We start from the raw sequence: 17,736 nt of genomic DNA, 5'->3' as shown, positions 1-17,736 counted from the left end.
GCTCCTCCGGACCGGGATTTACCAGCCTGGACGGCGCCTGGTCACAGGGGTGCCTGTCTGCAGACCCGAGGTGTGCCACGGAGTTGGGAAGAAGCCGCCGCGGATCTGTGGCGCTCTGGAGGGGTAGAATCAACCCTACGCAACCAGCAAAGCCACCCAAGCCTTCCTGCGTCCCTGCGACCAACTTTACCCCCTCGAACCGCGAGAATTCCCTCTTTTCCTCCTCCCTCTGCGCTCCTTCCTTCGGAGGCCGTAGGATGAGGCATTTCCTTCTGTCTGGCTCCGGGTAAGAGCGTACCCCGAGGGCAGCAGCAGCAGCACACATCTGGCAGGGACTGAAAGGTTTTAATCCAGCCTCTGCTGCAATCAACAATGGCAAATGAACCGGTGATTCTGAACGTTTATGATATGGTGAGTATGGAACAGGCTGATCTGGGGGGGACGGACGGAGTGGGAATTTGTGCTGGGCGGCAGGCAACGTCTGGAGGGAAGCCAAGCACAGATCCCCAGAGAGGCTGATCCCCACCCCCCCAAAACTCCTCATCCCAGCACATCGTGTTCTGGCTGCCAGAGATGATGCTGACCCCGGCTTTTTCCTTTGAAATGTTTAGCATATCGAGCCAGACTACACGTAAAAACCGTGCAGGATTTCTGCAGGACCTCTCAGGAGCAGCACTGGGTGAGGGGAGGACTTTTTAATTTCCACTGTCCTAGTTAAGGAAGGAGGTGTGATCAGCTCTCTCTTTGTTTCAGATAATTGTCCTTTAATTTTGAGTGAGTAAGCACTGCCAGGCTGTGGGAGGGGGTCAGGATTTCATCCAGGGAGGAGAAACAGCTGTAAAATTGCAGTAAGGACATAGTTTCTAGGCTAATAATCTGGATCAGTCCCTCATATACATAAGATAGTAATTAATAATTTTCTCTGAAGGTTAATTGCAACCACAGGAGTAAGAAATTGTTGGATCTGATGAAGTTTCAGCACAGGCAGGAGCACAGGGACATGCTGCTCATCAATGTTTCCTGGAAGCTCACAGTGTACCAAGTGGCTTTCCTTGCCCCTCCTCTTGAAAGAGGGAACGTGAGTGGGAATTCTCTGTGCTAACAAATCAGAAGATCCAGATCCCAGCCTTGGCACAAGCCTCCACAGAGGAGAAGGCTTGGCACAACCTGTTTGCTTTCTGGTCCGACAGGAGCTTAGGAGAGGTGTGTTCAGATGAGAAACATTTTGGTGACGGTGATGTACTTCCTCTTTGTTTTTTGTTTATGAACTGATGATATTAAAAAAAAAAAAAAAAAAAGGTACTTTTCAGATCTTCCAAAAATTCAGTGAACTTTGCTGGGGAAAGTAGAACCTTATGGGGCCCAGGGGCTGACTGAGCTCTAAGTATCGAGCTCCAGACCTTTAAGATTACAGCATACACTTAGTTTTTGTAACCAGGCAGTGATATAGCAGGAGGCCCACAGAAGAGTGTGGGTTTGCCTGTTGGGGGAATCCAGAGAACAGGCACCAAAGAGATTAGGAGTAGGTCGCTGTAAATGTCAGACATCTTCTTATTACAAAGATTAAGTGATCTTTTGTTGGCTGTAAAAGCAGCTGGGTTATTTTCTGAAGGGAGAAGGAGAGGTAAGGGCTGAAAAGCACAAATACAGTGGCTTGAACATGCCTCTTCCAGAGCTGTTACTGATAAAATTGAGCAAGTTGGTGTGAAGTCCTTCTCTATACTTTGGGCAAGAAGGAGAGGTAAGGGCTGAAAAGCACGACTACAGTGGCTTGAAGATGCCTCTTCCAGAGCTGTTACCGATAAAATTGAGCAAGTTGGTGTAAAGTCCTTCTCTAGACTTTGGGCGTGAGTGGTTAGTGGTCAGTTGCTTGGCAGCCTGGACTGTGAACTCCCCCAAGCTGTTCTTCAACCAACAGGTCTGGCAACCCAAGTAGGTGGTAGCTAGTGCTTGGTAGCAAGGGACTGGCATTGCAAATGCACATGCAGGACCTTCCCATTAATACTTTGAGGAAGCTAAAGGGGTTGTGTTGCCCTTTTATTACTGTCTTCCTTGCAGTTTTTTTTAGTTTGTTCTGCATCAGGCTGTGGTCTGAACTTTCCTTTCCCAGTCACTGTTGAGCTGTCCCAAATCAGTGAATGTTTTGCTGCTGAGCTGAAGAGATCTGAATACTGAGTGGACATGGTCTTTGCCTTTTTTTTTGAGTGATTGATACCAAAGATGAAGCCCAAAAGAGTTATAGGAGAAGGGACTTGCAGTTTATGGTTACTGTGGTCTGAGATGGACACCCAGGCGTGGTCAACTGAATTGAGGTCATCAGCTTAATTCAGACTGAGTAATTTTTGCTGCTTAGCGAGCCATGAAAACCTTCATGTGTAAGTCCCAGCTCCTTGGGTTGAGCACTCTGTGCCTGGAAACCTTTCTATTTTCACATAGCATTTGTTTGACTACCACTGAGTCACCTCCAGTTCAAGTCCTACGTTAGGATTATGGAGGCTACATGCTTTTCCATTGTTGCTATCGTTTTAACACCACCGAGTTTGGAATGTAGCCATGCAAAATCTGCACTTTGCTACACTGTGGTGGGGAATCGCGGGGGAACTGGGAAGTGAGCACATTTGCTTGAGTGACTGTTGGAAAACTAGCCTCAATGAGCAACAAAAAAAAGACAGCTGGGAATAACAATTAACTGGATGTAAAGCTCTGCTTCCTTGACAAGGAACACGACCCCTCTATGGCATCTGGAAGCACTTATGCTGCAGGAAAACTTACCCTTAGGACAGAAGTTCAATTATGGGCTTTGTGCAGCTAGAAAATGCCCACGCCTCCGTGTAGCCTTGTGTATTCAAAGCTTACAGTCATTTATCCTTTACCCACCAGATAAGTACCAGGCTTCTTTAGGGAAAAAAGTGCTTCTATTTAATGAGGTGTTTTGCACAAAGACCTGAAGCAGGTGGATCTACTTGTAGACTTATTTTTTTTTCAGCATAAAAGAAATGAGAAAAGATCACTGGCTTTTCCAAGTGCTCAGAATATTGTCACCAAAAGCGAATTTCCTCACTGCCAGCACAGAGGGCAATTCTATCCTGTTTTATCTGTTGCTAAAGAGCTTCTACACACCTGTACACTTGCAAAACAGACAGGGCAGGAGAACTTTGCTGCTCAACGAGGACATTTTAAAGAGGGAATATGCAGGATACTGACCTCCCGATTTAAGGTGTAAGTGTGAACACAGGATAACAACATGGATCAGGGGCTTGATCATGGATGAATCTCTTTCCTAATCTGAATTCAGCTCTTGCATGAGTTTATTCTAAGTCAACAACTTAGACCTGCATGAAATTACTGAGTCTATAAAATCTATGACAGAGTTTGCTCAGATCAGCCAGTTATCACTTTGCCTTCGGAAGGATATATCAAATTCCTCTTCATAAGTTGCAGGTCTCTTCCCTCCATGCTGCCTTAATCAGCTCTTTATGGTGGATCAGATCTTAGTTAGATCACAGGGTTGACTTTGGCCAGGACATCATCCTGTTTCCTCATTGCTTGAAGTCTCTGTGGCTTACTGTGGAATAGTTGACTTGATCACTGCACATTAATAAATGTTGCCTACTTAAATCAGACAGAAGAGTAACTGCAGTTATTGCCTCGATTTAAATCTTTAACAAGCAAGCTAAACACATTCCACTAAAAATAGTTTGCTTGGCGGAGATTCAAGTTGGGGGCTCTCATAATATTTTCAGCCTATTGCACAGCACATTCATGCCATCAAATTAAAAGCAAAGATATTCATATCACTCGTGGCCCTCTTTTATTGCAGATACGGCTGTCCTGAATTTCCACTGTCTGTGCAGCTTATAGCATTCAAAACTGTCATTTTTGAGCTATTGGTGGTTTTGCTAACTCTTTATGCTGGGGAAAACAAGCCCCTGAGATGTGCTGCAGAGGAGAATGAGATCTCTGGTCAGCAGGGAGCAGTGATGTAGGGTCTGTTTGGATGAGAGGGGTGAGTCTCTTTCTCAGCTTTGTCCCACTGTTATTCCATAGATTCCACTGGCATTACTTGTCAGCCTCTCTGGAGTGAATGAGAAGTCACTGTAGACGCAATAGCTCTGAGATTTTTCCCTCTGACTTCCAACTTCAGGGAGGTAGCCAAAATGTAATTATTTATAATGAGTCTCCCATATTCTTCCAGTTCTTCATATAATTAGTGTAACTTTCCAGCTCAGTAGCTGAAGGCCAATGGCTGATGGCAAAGGCTGGCCCTGCAGGTGACTGACTGAGGTCTCTCTTGCTTCACTGATCAGTGTGTGATAATGTCATTGATTTTTCTTTCTCCATCACATCACTTGGAGTGGATCATTCAAGTGGCCCTGACAGAAGAAGAAACACAACAATTTTCTCCACAGCAGTGATAAAGGCCCCCATTTGGTGTTTGTGGTATTGGGGCAAGCAGCTTGTGTTGAAGTAGGTGTGACATCTGTGGCTGAGGATGTACAAGCTTATGGTCACGCATGTAGCTTATAAGAGTTCCAGGAATATGAATCTGACTCCTGATTGTTACCAGTGCAATGGAACAGAGCATCCTGGGAGGCTGCATCTGCACAGAGGACAGCATTTCTGGGGAGGGAGAGAAGGAGGAAGGTGGTGTAACAAACTGTAAGGCTGTAATGAGTTTATCTTGCTGCCTGGGAGAGAATTGGCTTCAGCTGTGCCACCAGGAAACACTGACCATGCTCTGGATAGTCAACCAACTTGTGGTCTCCCAGCAGAGACAGAGGATAATCACAGCCTGTGAGTGGTTTAGGTGGGGAGAAGAGCTCTGATGAGATTGTCTCCATCTGGCTCTACAAATGTATGTCATCTTACAGTTGCTTCTACAGAAAGCCTGGGGGCTGAGGGCTAGCAAGAGGGTGCTGGATCAAGAGAGAGGAGTTACAAGAAGCAGTCTGGCTTTCCTGTCAATCCTGGGAAAGAGGTAGGTAGGAGTTTTGGACAAGTAATTTGCAGCAGATCCCGGGATAGGGTGAAAGTAGTTTCACTACATAAGGAACCTTTGAGTCAATTTTAGAAGCAGCAACAGGGTTGCAAGCAGAGCACTTGATTCTGTGAAGTGATTGTTTTAAGCACTGACTAGATCATGGAACGTTTTATTATCTCTCTGGAGGAAAGAATAAGTCTAGTTACTCAGAAAAATGTCAGCAGGTTTGTGATTGTTGATAGTAGAGGTCTCGGGTGCTCTCAGCTCGTTTAGTCAGAAGAGTGAGAAATCCAACTGCAGATAGTGGTCCCACCTCTGCACTGCTCATTAGCTGTTTGTGAGCTGCTGTGTTTGGTGAAGCACAGCATCACCTCTCTCTGTTTGAGATTCCAGGCAGCCACATGGAAAGCAAGGGAACTTTTTCATCATGTAGGTTGATAGCTGTGGAGTTTCTTGTTGTGGTGAGCTGAAGAGATGCTCTGAGTCAATAGAGCAACTTGTGGTCTTGAAAGATTAAGTGATAGAGTCACTAGGAGCTCTCTCTCTCTTTTTTTTTTTTTTTTTCTTTCCTTTTTGTTCCTTCATGTTTTGGCCAAACTGAATGTATTTAGCAAATGGAAAGCAAAATGTGAATAACGCCTTTGGGAGATATTAATTAAATTCTGGCAACTCAAATATGTATTTTAAAAAAAAAAAGGTTGTTCTGAAACAAAATCACCGCTTCTAAAAACACATTAAATGTTTTGACTCTTCCTTAAAATATTTGCCAATCATCTCCAGTCAAAATTATTTGCCAAATCTGAGTTGTTTTAGTTCTCTGAAATACACTGTTCACTTAAAAGTTTGTCATGTTCTTGGAAGGGCTTGGTAGGTATATCATATTCTTACTTATTTTGTGTCCATTCTCAAAGCTCATAAGAATTCCCTCTTCCATGAATAAACCCTGACTAAATAAGATCTGAGGTGTTTTATCTTCTTCACAAGCTGTTGTGGGGGTAAAGTCTAAGGTAAACCATTCAGTCCCTGAAGGAAAAGGGGAAAACCTTGGCTTTGGAATTTTACTTTCTTACTGACTCTTCATTTAGTCAGAGTCTTATTCATTCTGCTGTCTTCAAACCATATCAAGTAGAGCATACTGGGTAAGAAAACAGACTGGTGAGACAGCAGGTGCCTGGTGTTGAGTAATGGGTTCCCCACAGTGCTGTAACATGTCCTACAGGAGTGCTAAACTGTCTCTGCTTCTAAGAGTAGCAGAACATAGTGCTAGTCATGGGAGGTAGTGTGAGGATCAAGATCTCAGATGCTTGTCTTCTGTGCCTTCCAGAGCTTTTAATTGGCCTTCTGAGCTGGTTTGTTTGGGTGTTTTGGTTTGGTTTATTTGTACGACTGAGTTTAAACTGTCAAACTACGCTTATGCTGCATAAGAGGTGCAGGGTCCACAATCACAGGCATGGTAAGGGACCCACTGTGAAATCTGTAGCAGTGGTGCCATCCTATGATACTTGTTGTTTGGGTTATGGACCCAAAAACTCCCTGAGAAGAACTCCTTGAGAAAAACTCCTCTTGGTTAGAGGCCAGATAGACCACTGCTGCAAATGAGACAGAGAAAGCTGCTCTCACTGGACATCAGCAAAGGCCTGGGCCCAAGATGTGAGAGGACTATTCAGGCTGCTTCACTTTTCTGGGCTGCAGCATTTCCCAGTGTAAATGCTCTTGACTTTGAAAAAAAAATAACCATTTTTTTTCTTTTTAATTATAATTATGGCCAATCTGATGGCAGTCCATTGGAGTTGCCAAATAAATTGGGCTGAGCAGCCTGGCAGTGTGTGCAGGTGGGGAGAGCTAGGCTTTGTTTCTGCTGCTCTTTTCCTCCTAGACTGCATCGATTTAATTTGAGTGGCACCAGGCTGGCCTCAGGCAGGCCAGTCACAGAGTGGGACTGCTGCCTTGCCCTGCTTGAGCTCAGGAGCAGAAGGAAAAGGAAAGCAGTTTGGTGGTGCAGAGCACTGTGTTGTAGTCAGTGCTTGGCTCAAGCCTGTGAGAAAATGATTAAATGCAACTAGGCATCACTTCTTTCTTGTATCTTTGGAGAGTAATTGGAGGAAGAAGAGATAAAAAAAACCAATATACTGAGGTGCAGCTGAGTCCATTCCTTCAGGAAGAAGGAACCCAAACATGATCTAAACCAACTGAGAAACTAAAGAGTAAGTGGTGTGGCCTGGGTTAATAAGTGCAGCAATGAAGTGTGCCCATTTATTCATAATAAATGGGTTTTTAGTTGTCTTAGCAACAGCCTGGAGATGTGTTATCCATCAGGGGAACAGTCTGGTTTGACGTTGTCAGGGTGACAAGCTGGCTACCTGTCCCTGTTAGTGCTGATCTTTCTCCAGTGCTGCGGTTCTTTGAACTGACTACTCTGTGCTGATGCTTGAGATGTTTTTAGAGCTGTCTCTTGACTGTACACAGAGCTTTGCTATCTCCAGCTTACAGCATTCATCCCCTCAGCAAGCTCCTTGAACCAGTGCTCCGTTGCCCAGTGGAGTGACTTGAACTGACTCATCCAGTGCAACGTGGGATTTGTTGCTTCTGCTAGTCCATCATGTGCTGGGAAAACTGCTCCACAGCATCCTCTCCCTTACAGCAGAAACCCTTAGGAGTGAGGATAATCTAGGAAAGCTCACACAGCATTAAAAAAAACCAATGTGTGAACTCTGCTTCTGGAGCAAAGCTTCACAGGTCCTGTCATTAGCTCAGTTCCCACATCAGTGCTCCTGCGTCTGTTCCTGTGGCTGAGGAACTTGGTGTCTGGAAAGCACTCGTTTCAAGGTAGCCTGAGCTCCTGCAGAGTCAGCAGTATTATGGGCAGGATTTCAGGTGTAAGCCCAGGGTCTCAAGGCATGGTCAGCTCTAACCTAGAGATGCAGAACAGTTGCAGCCACTGGAAGTTGTCCTTTAACCTCATCTACAAGCAGAGTCACAATCCCCCATCTGTTCTCTGAGCAACGCAGATAGAAATGATTCTTTCCTCTGGAAACCAGATGGAAGCTGGTTTCCAGTGATTTATTTTTTTTCTGGTACTTTTTGGGGTTTTCCCAAACAGCAAGGCAGACTCTGTTTAGAGCATGACACTTCTGTCAGCAAGATTTAGCCTCTGGCTCATTAGGCTGTCAGGGTTCCTAATGTCACTTGGCAATTCATTAAAACAAACAAACAGAACCCTCTTAGTATTGATGAAAGCTGATGTGTTGACAGTACTGGAGACTGTTGCTCTCCCACGAAATAAATTTATGCTGGTGGTGGCAAAGCAGACCCTTCTGCCTTTGTACCTCATCCCTGGTTTGCAGGCTGAGCTGCTCTGGTGTCGTGGCTCAGCTGGTCACTCGGCTTCCTACTGAAACAGCCCACGGGGGCCAGTTGTGCATGTAGTGGGAGCTGCTGGGAGAGCTGGCCATTAGTGACAGGAACAGAGCTACTGACTTGTAACAGCTGTCAGATCCGTTCCCAAGTGTGGTGATGGGCAGGTACAGAGTTGTGCCTTAGTGCAATGGGCTGAATTTAAATGGGTATCCCAGGGCTGAAAGCTTTGTCAGTGACCTGAGTTGCCCTTATTCTAATTCTCTGTTTGTTTCAGTCTCTCTTGTTCCTGTCATTGTGCCAAGGTGACGTAGCTGAAGCTGGGGAGGAAGGCAGAGATCAATCAATACATAAAAATCTATATTTCTGCTGGGGAAGAAGGGAAGCAAAATTCACAAGTCTGGTGATTCTGTAGTGAATGAACTCAAACTGTTAGGATAGAAAAAATGTTTGATACCATTCTAGTTAAACACAGGATGTTTTGCTCTAGAGGGATGAAGGTAGGTGTCTCCTTACTTCAGAGTTTTGTCTAATCAGCACGTGAATCTGTGAGACTTCTTATCTCAGAGCAAAATATGAGGCTATATCCTAAGAGTGGAAAGTAGTTTTAATTGGTAACTTAGTTTTTCAGCAATGAATCTTAAGGTGCCTGGAAAAGCAACGGTAAGGGAAGAAGAAATGCTGTGGGTTACAAATGATCTCTGGTAGGTAGGAATGTTTGTCTACAGAAGCAAGTGTCTGGTGCTAGAAATGCTGTTTAATAGGTGCCTTCATCACGTGGGTCGAGTGCCATGTGACTGCTGATAGAGCCACATCTCTGGGAGATGGGGGACCACGTACAGCATAAGCTCTGTCGATAATGTTTGCTGAATCTTCAACCATTGATCTGTTGCTGTGCTTTCCATGCAGCTTTACTTAAATGCTTAAGGAACTATCAAACCCTTTGCTGGTCTCTCCATCATCTTCTGCTGGTGATTGATTTATATTGGCCACTGATGCAAGGAAAAAAAAAACTTTGTGGGAGCTGGTTGCTGCCTCAGGGTTTAGAGTGCATGAGGAGCCCACTGTTGCCTTCTGCAGTGAAGGACAGGCTTTGCCATAGGTTAGCTTTCTGTAGGTACACAATATTCTGCTCTTGGCTCATCTCTGTGTCTTGCTCTGTTTGGGACTACTTGGAACAAAGGATTTTGTAATTGCCCTGTATTTGTCATTTCCCTCTGTTCTGGATTAGCCTGGTGAATGTGAGAAATGACTTATCAGATGAGTCCCATGCTTAACCTCGTGGTCTTTTCTTTCTGTCATTACCTCTGCCATTAACCTGCACTCTTGGGCAGTACTTGGGGTAAGAGCCTCAGCAGCCTTCTAGCTGCATAAGAGGAGGCCTAGGTTGTAGGTATTTCCAGGCAGGGCTGAGGTGCTTTCTTAGCAAATCACTGCCCTAGAAGATGAAAGACTCCATTCAGCTCCTGAAGTACAGACATCAAAGGCCATTTTAGGATATATCCATCTGACCTCTGGCTTCCTCTCGGGAAAGGCTCAAGTCTCTTCCCTCATAGATCCTGTTCCATAGCTATCAACTTTGTAGAGCTGTCCTGAATATTTTAGGGTATTTGAGATGGCATGACATGCCCAGAGGTTCTGACACGAGCACTGCTCATGTGCTGGAGGAGCATCAGTAGTAGCTCTGCATTTGACTTCTACCATCTATTGTGCTGATGCGTATGGAGCGACAGAGACCTGGTTAAAATCCTCGAGGGGCTCCAACACAGCTGCCCCTTCACACAGGTCTGCCAGAGAAGCAGACAGCAGGAAACTCAGGATCTGCTTGTTCTGGGTCTCTTCTGTCAAAACACTTAGGTTTTGTTTGAAATACTCAGCTGAAGGGTGGATGCTTCCAGGGGATCCTGGCTGTCCCAGGAGGTGCCCAGGCTGGAGCCAGGCTGTAGTGTTACTCACACTCATTCTCTGGCCTGCTGAGCATGTTTCATGTGAAAGGAATCTTCATAGGAATGAAAGCTGCTTCACCATGGAGGACTGAGAAGGCCTGACTCCAGATACACTAAGAGGATGACCAGACAGCTTTCCTCTGGGGCAGGTGCAGAGCCAAATCTCCTCTGGCTGAAGTGATTAGAAAGTTGGTCTGTACCCTCCTGGACAAGTGTCTGGACTGCTGGTTATCAGGGACAAGCAGAAGGCACTTGCTCCTCCTGGTAAGTGTAGGCCAACCTTGCTCTGTCCTCCTCCTGTTGCTTTGTTTCCACTGAGGTCATTTTTAGGAAAATGTCAGGCTTGGCTGCCCTGAGAGGATCTCCTCTGCACTTTCCTTCTTAACTGGCAACTATTTGTGCAGCTTTTGTTCAGAGTCTGTCCCAGCACTAAGAATACACAAGCTACTGCACCTCTGGAGTACTAAAGATGCCCTGTGGTGGAGGCATTGTGGGAAGGTGGGAAGGCAGTGCCAGAGGTTTCTAGATCTGCAGAGGCCAGAGCTAAAAATGCACGTCCAGGGCTGAAATCCACCCACCATCTGTCTCGGTTTGTAACGTTCATTGTTCCTGATTGCAGTGCCATTTGCTGTGCCCTTCTTCACTCTAATTTTTACGGTTGCTTGTTATCCAAGACAGCTGGCTATCTCCTCTTTGGCAGTTCTTTGGGGGGTGGAAAATACACATCTTCTCTTTGCTGCTGCTGGAGCACTGTGCTTGGTGTGCTTGCTACTGTGAGAATATTGGGGGCCAAAGAACTGAGGAATGGGTTGTGTTGAACTGAAGCAGAACAGATTAATTCCAGCGTAAGCCAGCAAAAAACAAGGGCAAACTAAGTGGGTCCATTTCAAGCTCAGGTGTTCTTGGGACCTGAGGGAAGGACAGACTACAAATGTTCTTTCCCTTGTGGGTCTCATAAGCAAAAGAGCTGTGCCTTCTGCTGAGCAAAAGCCTCTGGAAGGATTAACAAATGCAAAACACATGGATCCATGAAAATTTCAGTTTTCTGGGTCAAATTCTGTCACCTCCCTTGGGTGGAGTGCTGCTGGCGGGAGATGCTCTGCATCATGGTGGAGTCACAATCCCTGGAGGTTGGACTTGATGATCTTACAGGTCTTTTCCAACCTTAATGATTCTATGGTAGCCAGAGGCCTTGGCAAAGCCAGGCAAGCAGACAGGACACCCCTTGGGGAGCAAAGCAGGACAGAAAGGCATTCACCCCAGCACTGTTAAGTGCATTGGTCAGACATCCCCCTGACTGCTGAGCCTATATTTCTGTCCCCTGTGTTCAGGGACAGCTAATGGGAAGGAACACTTCATCTGCATGCTCTCTTTCAGCCTTCAATCCCACAGGATCAACCAGATCTTGAACTTTTTCCACACTTTAAAACACCCTCTACTTCTGAGAGAAAGGTAAGGCAGCAGGAAGCAAGCTGGAGTAAAAATGGCCTCCTATCTTCCAAATCCATCTCTGCAGTGAAGTTGTTAGGAAGCTTGCACATCCACCTCTGGCTTTTGAAGTTCTTTTTGTAATCTGGCATGTTATTGAAATGCTTCAAGGATTCCCTTTGTAATGTGTAATTACTCTGAGCTAGGCAGTTCAGCGCCTGCTGCAGCTGCTGTTTTGGATCTAATCTTGATACAGTTAACGCTGTTGCTGGATCAAACAAATTTATGCAGATGGAGATTTTTTAAGTTGGCTGAAAGAACAATTTAATAGCCTCTAACACATCAGGTGCTTAAAAATCCTGTACTTGGTACCTCTGAACTTCAATTCTACATCTCATACCCACAGGACTTTGAAGCATGTTTCCAGCTGTCTGTTACCTCTCCCGAGATCTCAGAGGTGTCTCATTAAAGCTGATGTTAAAGCTTATTAAATGCATGAATGTAGCTTCTAATGACACATCTCATTTAGGTGAACTGTCACCAGGAACTGGCAGAGATCACTGCTACTCTAGTCCCCCTTGTAGCGAGGAAAGCTACCTGGAGAAGTGCAGGATAGTACCTTCTGTGTTGGGAGACCAAAGGCCAAGTGTCCTGAAGAGGCTGCTGACTTCCAGGGGCATGCCAACCCTGTCACCTTCTCGCCCTACCAGCTCCCCTCCCTCCCTTCTGCAAAGTGCAGCCTCAGCTCCCTGAGCTTGCAGATAGGAGGCGTCTGTCCTTGGGCTCTCGGTGTCTCCAGCCAGTTAATTATTAATCATCACAACATCCCTGATGTCAAGCATCCTAACTGCCCAGGAAGCATGGTGAAGTGTTCTGTCAGTCGAGTCAGAGATGTTTTAGTGCCCTGCCACTTGGTGTTTGTGAAGTTGCTGTTCCATCAAGGAACTTGAGGACCCAGAAGGGATAATTACCTGACCTGAGCCCCACACCAGATGTCCTGGTGCTAGCAGGGGCAGTAAATGTGCAAACTGGGACACCAGAAGAGACACTGCTGCTTACCATTGCTTTAGACACTGAGAGACCCGAGCTTGTGTGGGGCCCTAGGACTTGCCTGCCCTCCTTATTCAGCTTGCATGCTAGTCTAAAAGAGACTGAGAAGAGACAGGCCAGGGAGTAGGTATGAAAGAAGAAACCACTCAGCTTGTATCAAGGCACTTTTTACTACTGGGTGTATTCAGAGTGAGAATCTGACCCTTGGCTCCTTCTAGCTGGGACTACTCTAGTAGAAATGGAATGGCACTGGCACTTTGTTTCTGACTTAGTTTTGATACCATAACATTGAAGCAGATCTGAAACCAAGCCAAAATCCTGTCTGCTTTCCACTCATCTCTAGGGCAGTTCTTACAAGGAATAAATTTAGCTCCTTCTGCCTATCTGCAGAAATCTTAAATCATGTCCTACTCTCAGGATCACCCAAATAAAAGGATAGGTCCTGAAGTTTCTCTGGGCAACGTGACACAAGGTGCCTTCACTAAACTCCCTCATGAAGCCTGCAGCTGGCACTTGTCACAGTGGTAGCTCTCACTAAATGCTGCCAGCCTCTGTGCCCTTTGCAGAAGTTTTCTGGCATACTCCAGAGGCTCTCTCCAGTAACAGCATGTTTCCACTAAGCTGCTGAAGCTGACAACTGGAAACAGTATTGCACTTCCCTGCCACCACTTAAAATCCTCCTGTGAGAAGTCTTGGGTGAGGCAGGTAAGTGAACCTGTTACAACAGGTCCACAGACGTGACTTAAACTGTGCTCCTTAGGGTCCCTATGGCATGATTAGGTCCTCGGGGACTTCTGAGTTCTCCTCAACCCTTCCTTCTATCCCAGGATGCCCTCATACAGTGTGGAAGAAATGATGGTGGCTCTGACAGGATGCTTTTTTGTCTCAGCAAACTGATGACAGATCATTGCTAATTAGCACAGCTAGGGTCAAGCTCACTCTTCTTTCATTTTCTGCTAGGACAGCGTGATTGTAGGAGAACAACTCATTTAAATGCAATAATAGATGGAGATTTTTTTTTTCCTCCTTTCAGTTCAAACGTAACATGGTGTTCAATAACACCACAATGTTTTGTGAAAAGTACAAGTGCTTTGAACGTGTGGGAATCAAAAAGCTCTAAACAGACTGTGTAATGCTGCCAACAAAGCATGTCCTTGGACCCTAGCCGAGAACAACCAAACCTTCAGTTTAGTAAAGCACTGGATGTTGAGAAAGGGAAAAAAACAGAGCTTTGGTCCTACTTCCCACCTCAGTCACATTTCCAGCAAGTTACTTCAACCTCTTTTTGTCTTGGGGTGTCTCACCTGTTAGAAGGGAAGGCTGCTCTTGTTTGGGTGGGAGGAGATGCTTGTGGAATGCTTGGGAGGCTGAAGCCCTGACTGCTTTATGGCATCTGAGCTGTGACCACCCGGGTTGGTGTGACTCCTGTAGGAATGGGAGGCAGCAGCAGGGTTTCTGGGCAGTGGGCTGAGGGGCAGCACCTGCCTGACCTGTGACCTTGGCTTTTACTGCCCTTTGACAGCAAATGAAGTATTTAAAGGCAGCTGCTATTTCTGTCATTAGCACCCAGACTTCCTAGGATAAAACTGCTGGCTTGGTGACAGCTGAAATCTGATTCAGAGGAAGGTTTTTACTTCAGCAGGTACAAAAGCAAGCTGGGGAGGGAAAGGCAGCACTGAATTTGCAATTCATTTAATTCTGCTGGGAAGGCCCAGGCCAGTGGAGACAATGGGGTGCCCATGGCAGACGTCCGTGTTGCAGCCTGGTGGATGTTGTTCCAGGGACTGAGGGGGCAGGAACAGCTGCTGGTAAGGAACTGAGGGTAAGAAAACAGCTCAGCACGGGGGGCTGTGTGCCATAATTCCTCCCAGGACACATGAGCTCCCACTGAGCACTTCTGTGCTCTGGAGCCTGCTGATGGTCCTTGCCAGTTTAAAGCCAAGGCGAGCATCTCCAGGTTGTGTAGTCCTGTGAGGAGCAGGGAGTTGGACTCAACTATCCTTATGGGCCCCTTCCATTTTGTGATACTCTGTGATTGGGTGTCCTGTTGCTGTGCTGTCTCTTGGGTTTTGAGGTAGAGTTATGTTTGTGAGTCTGCTCTTTCTCTTCTCCAGCTGTGGCTGCTGAAAACGCTCTGATTTCTTTTTAAGGACTGTGGTAGATTTATCAAAGCAAAGTGTTTTATTGAGACTTCCTGCTTTGCCTGTGCTCCCCTTTGATGGAGTTCAGGTAGCTTCCAGCACTGGAGGGAACTGTGGGTCAGAAGCACTCTTCCAGTGCTCAGTCTTTTTAAAATGAAAATGCAGGCTTTCTGTTGCTGTCATAATTTCCAATTTGAAAGAAAACTCCTAGGATTTCTTGTCGTACTGCAATGCTAACAGGATCAGAGGTGGTTCTTCCCAAACCAATTAATTTATGGAGCAGCTCTGGTAGTAGAATTCAAGAGGTTTCGTGAAAAGATGTCACTTAGTGAACAGGGGTAGATGAGCTAGAGCATGAAAGATTAATGCCCTCCCTGTTTCCCATGACTCTGTACAAGCCTTGGCCTATGATAGGAAGAGGTAAGGGGAAAGTCAGGCCTAATTCTGCCCAGCAACTCAGTATCAGCATTGCCTGTGTGTTAATCTACCAGAATTTATCCTCTGCTTTAGAAATAAAAAACATTGCTCTGGGCCAGCCTGGAGTCTTCATGCTTGCCACTTTACATAATTTGTGATTTAATTTGATGGCAAATAGATTTGAAAATCTTGTGTTTAGCTTGGGACTTGCCAAAATAAATTGCTCCATAGGATTTTTTTTTTGGGGGGGGGTAGGAACACAGTTCCATTACAGTTAGTGTTGCAGGAGGTGATGTGGTTAAACACTGCATGCACATATGTGCTCTGGGGACAGCTTGACAGTCTGCAGGCTTTTGGAGAGAGCTAGTGTAGGAAAGGAGGGGGGAGAAAAGCATCTGTCAGTAAATAGATGGATAAAGATGCTCTGTGATGCTTTTAAGAAGCACCAATCATCTTTATAACTTTGACAGGTGGCAGTGGGGCATGAGGGGAGGAAGAGATTCAGAGAATTGTGTGGGTAGTGAAAAAATTAATCCTAATGAATTGGAAGAGCAAATCCACAGTGAGCAGAAAGTTTTGGATTTCTGCCCTGCTAGATATGGATAAATGCAAGAGAATCCCTTTTGCATGCAAGAGCTAATTGGGCAATTACAGTGTAATCTCCAAACCTTTGCTTAAACTGTATCCTGACTAGCAAGGTGAGAGGCAGATTCTCTTCCAGTGGTGCATAAGGTTTGCTGAGGGTCTGTCAGATGGGTGTGTGAAATAGCTCCCCTCTTTCTTTCCCCCTGCTCTGGGAAATAAAACCTCTGTTAATTTTGTTGTAAATGCTGTGATGGGAGGAGAACTCATTTCCAAGGCTTCCTTTCAATGTTTTCATTCTTCTTCCTCACACAGAAGAACATATGAACATAATGGCCAGACTGGCTCAAACCAAGGGTCCCTCTAGTCCCAACATTTTTATTCTTCCCTCCTTGCCTGCTTGTGGCCACTCTGGGAGGTGGAGCAGCACAAGCCTATATGATGTTTCCTTCTAACACTTCCACAGCTTCCAAACGTTTTCCACTCTGGGGTTTCTCTGAGCCTGACCTCTGTCTCTTTACTAATCCTCAATGGCTCTTTCTTTCATTCAGTACTACTGAACCAATGTAACCTTTTATATCAACATCCCTTTTCAGGGAGTTTGCAGGTCTATCTAGTGGTGAAAAACCAAGTTCGTTCTTCTTTTTTAATGGCTTCCTTTTGATAAGTTTCATATCTGGCAGAATAGTCGGCTCACATCTATATTTTTCAAGCCACCTGCAGAACCCCACCACATCTCTTTGCCTCATGACTAGTTATATCCTTAAAGATGCTTTCTGAAGCATGTAAGCAATAAAATTTTGAAATAAATTGACTATTTTAATGAGACCACTGATTTCTGTGAAGAATACCAGGAGGCAGGTGTCACAGGACATCCCCTTGCAGAAGTCATGTTGACCTTTACCCAAAAGATCATATTTACTGTCCATTAATGCTATTTTTGGTTATAATTTCTATTATTTAATCCAGTGTACATGCCAGGCTTGCAGACTTTTAATTCCATGTCTCTCATGTGAACCTCTGAAGATGAGCATTATAGTTGCTGCCTTCTGGTGTTCAGGTTGCAGAGACATTTCACAGGAGAGGCTGCCCACGTTCATCAGTAACTCAGCTATTCTGTCCCTGTGGTTCCTCTGCTGCTCTTGGGTAAGTGTTGTTCTGCCCTGGGATCCTCCAGGGCCAAACCTGTCTGTCTGTATCCTACACTTGTCCATGTCAACTTAAACAGAGTCTCTTCTGATTTCCTCACTCTTCTTTACTCCTCCTACAAAAATAAAAGTGGGAGGTTCAGGCATGGGAATCTCACCAGTTTTCTTTAGGTGGAAACAAGAAAGCTCTGATGCAAAGTTTGGGTTGTTTTTCTCTGCAATAGCTGTGTCAGGTCTGAGTTTTCCTTTTGCAGCTTTGCTGTCACTTGACCATACAGACTTTTCTGACGTGGAAGAAGGATTGAAGAAATAACTAAATATTACTGGAGAGTCTATTCTAATTGTTGTTAGGTCTGTCTAGAAACTAAAAGTGACAAAATTTTCATCTGCTTTTGAAAGCATAGGATGAGGACTGATAAATAAGAGAGCTCTCTGTCTGCAGCTCTATGCATTTAGCCTTGGGGGTTTTCCAGCTCTAATTTGTGGGTTCCTGTTGTCCAAATCTTTTGTGACTGCGCTTGAGCTAGGTTTTGGGGGTTACAATGCCAAGCAGTCCACACTCCAAAGGAACAGAGCATCTGCATCTTCCAAAAGCTTTAGTATTCAGGTCCTGAAACTCAAGACTGATTCTGCTTCACCTCAGGTATCTTCCAAAGGCTCCCTGGTGACATGAAGTGTTACTCTCCATC

The 17,736-nt window shown here is 45.4% G+C and overlaps 1 protein-coding gene across 1 annotated transcript in view; it reads left to right on the top strand.

Annotated features, from left to right (window-relative positions):
* Window positions 1-372: 372 nt before the first annotated feature.
* Window positions 373-17,736, top strand: part of LOC103768607 (desumoylating isopeptidase 2-like) — a 51,085-nt gene continuing 33,721 nt past the window's right edge. Inside the window, exon 1 of the mRNA XM_008935758.1 lies at window positions 373-411. Within this exon, the coding sequence (XP_008934006.1) occupies window positions 373-411 (39 nt within the window). The remainder of the gene's footprint in view (window positions 412-17,736) is intronic.

Source organism: Merops nubicus, unplaced genomic scaffold (assembly GCF_000691845.1).
Source record: "Merops nubicus isolate BGI_N331 unplaced genomic scaffold, ASM69184v1 scaffold14522, whole genome shotgun sequence".
NCBI classification, from domain to species: Eukaryota; Metazoa; Chordata; class Aves; order Coraciiformes; family Meropidae; genus Merops; species Merops nubicus.
The sequence above is the reverse complement of the archived record's forward strand: the minus strand, read 5'-3'. Positions and strand labels throughout refer to the sequence as shown.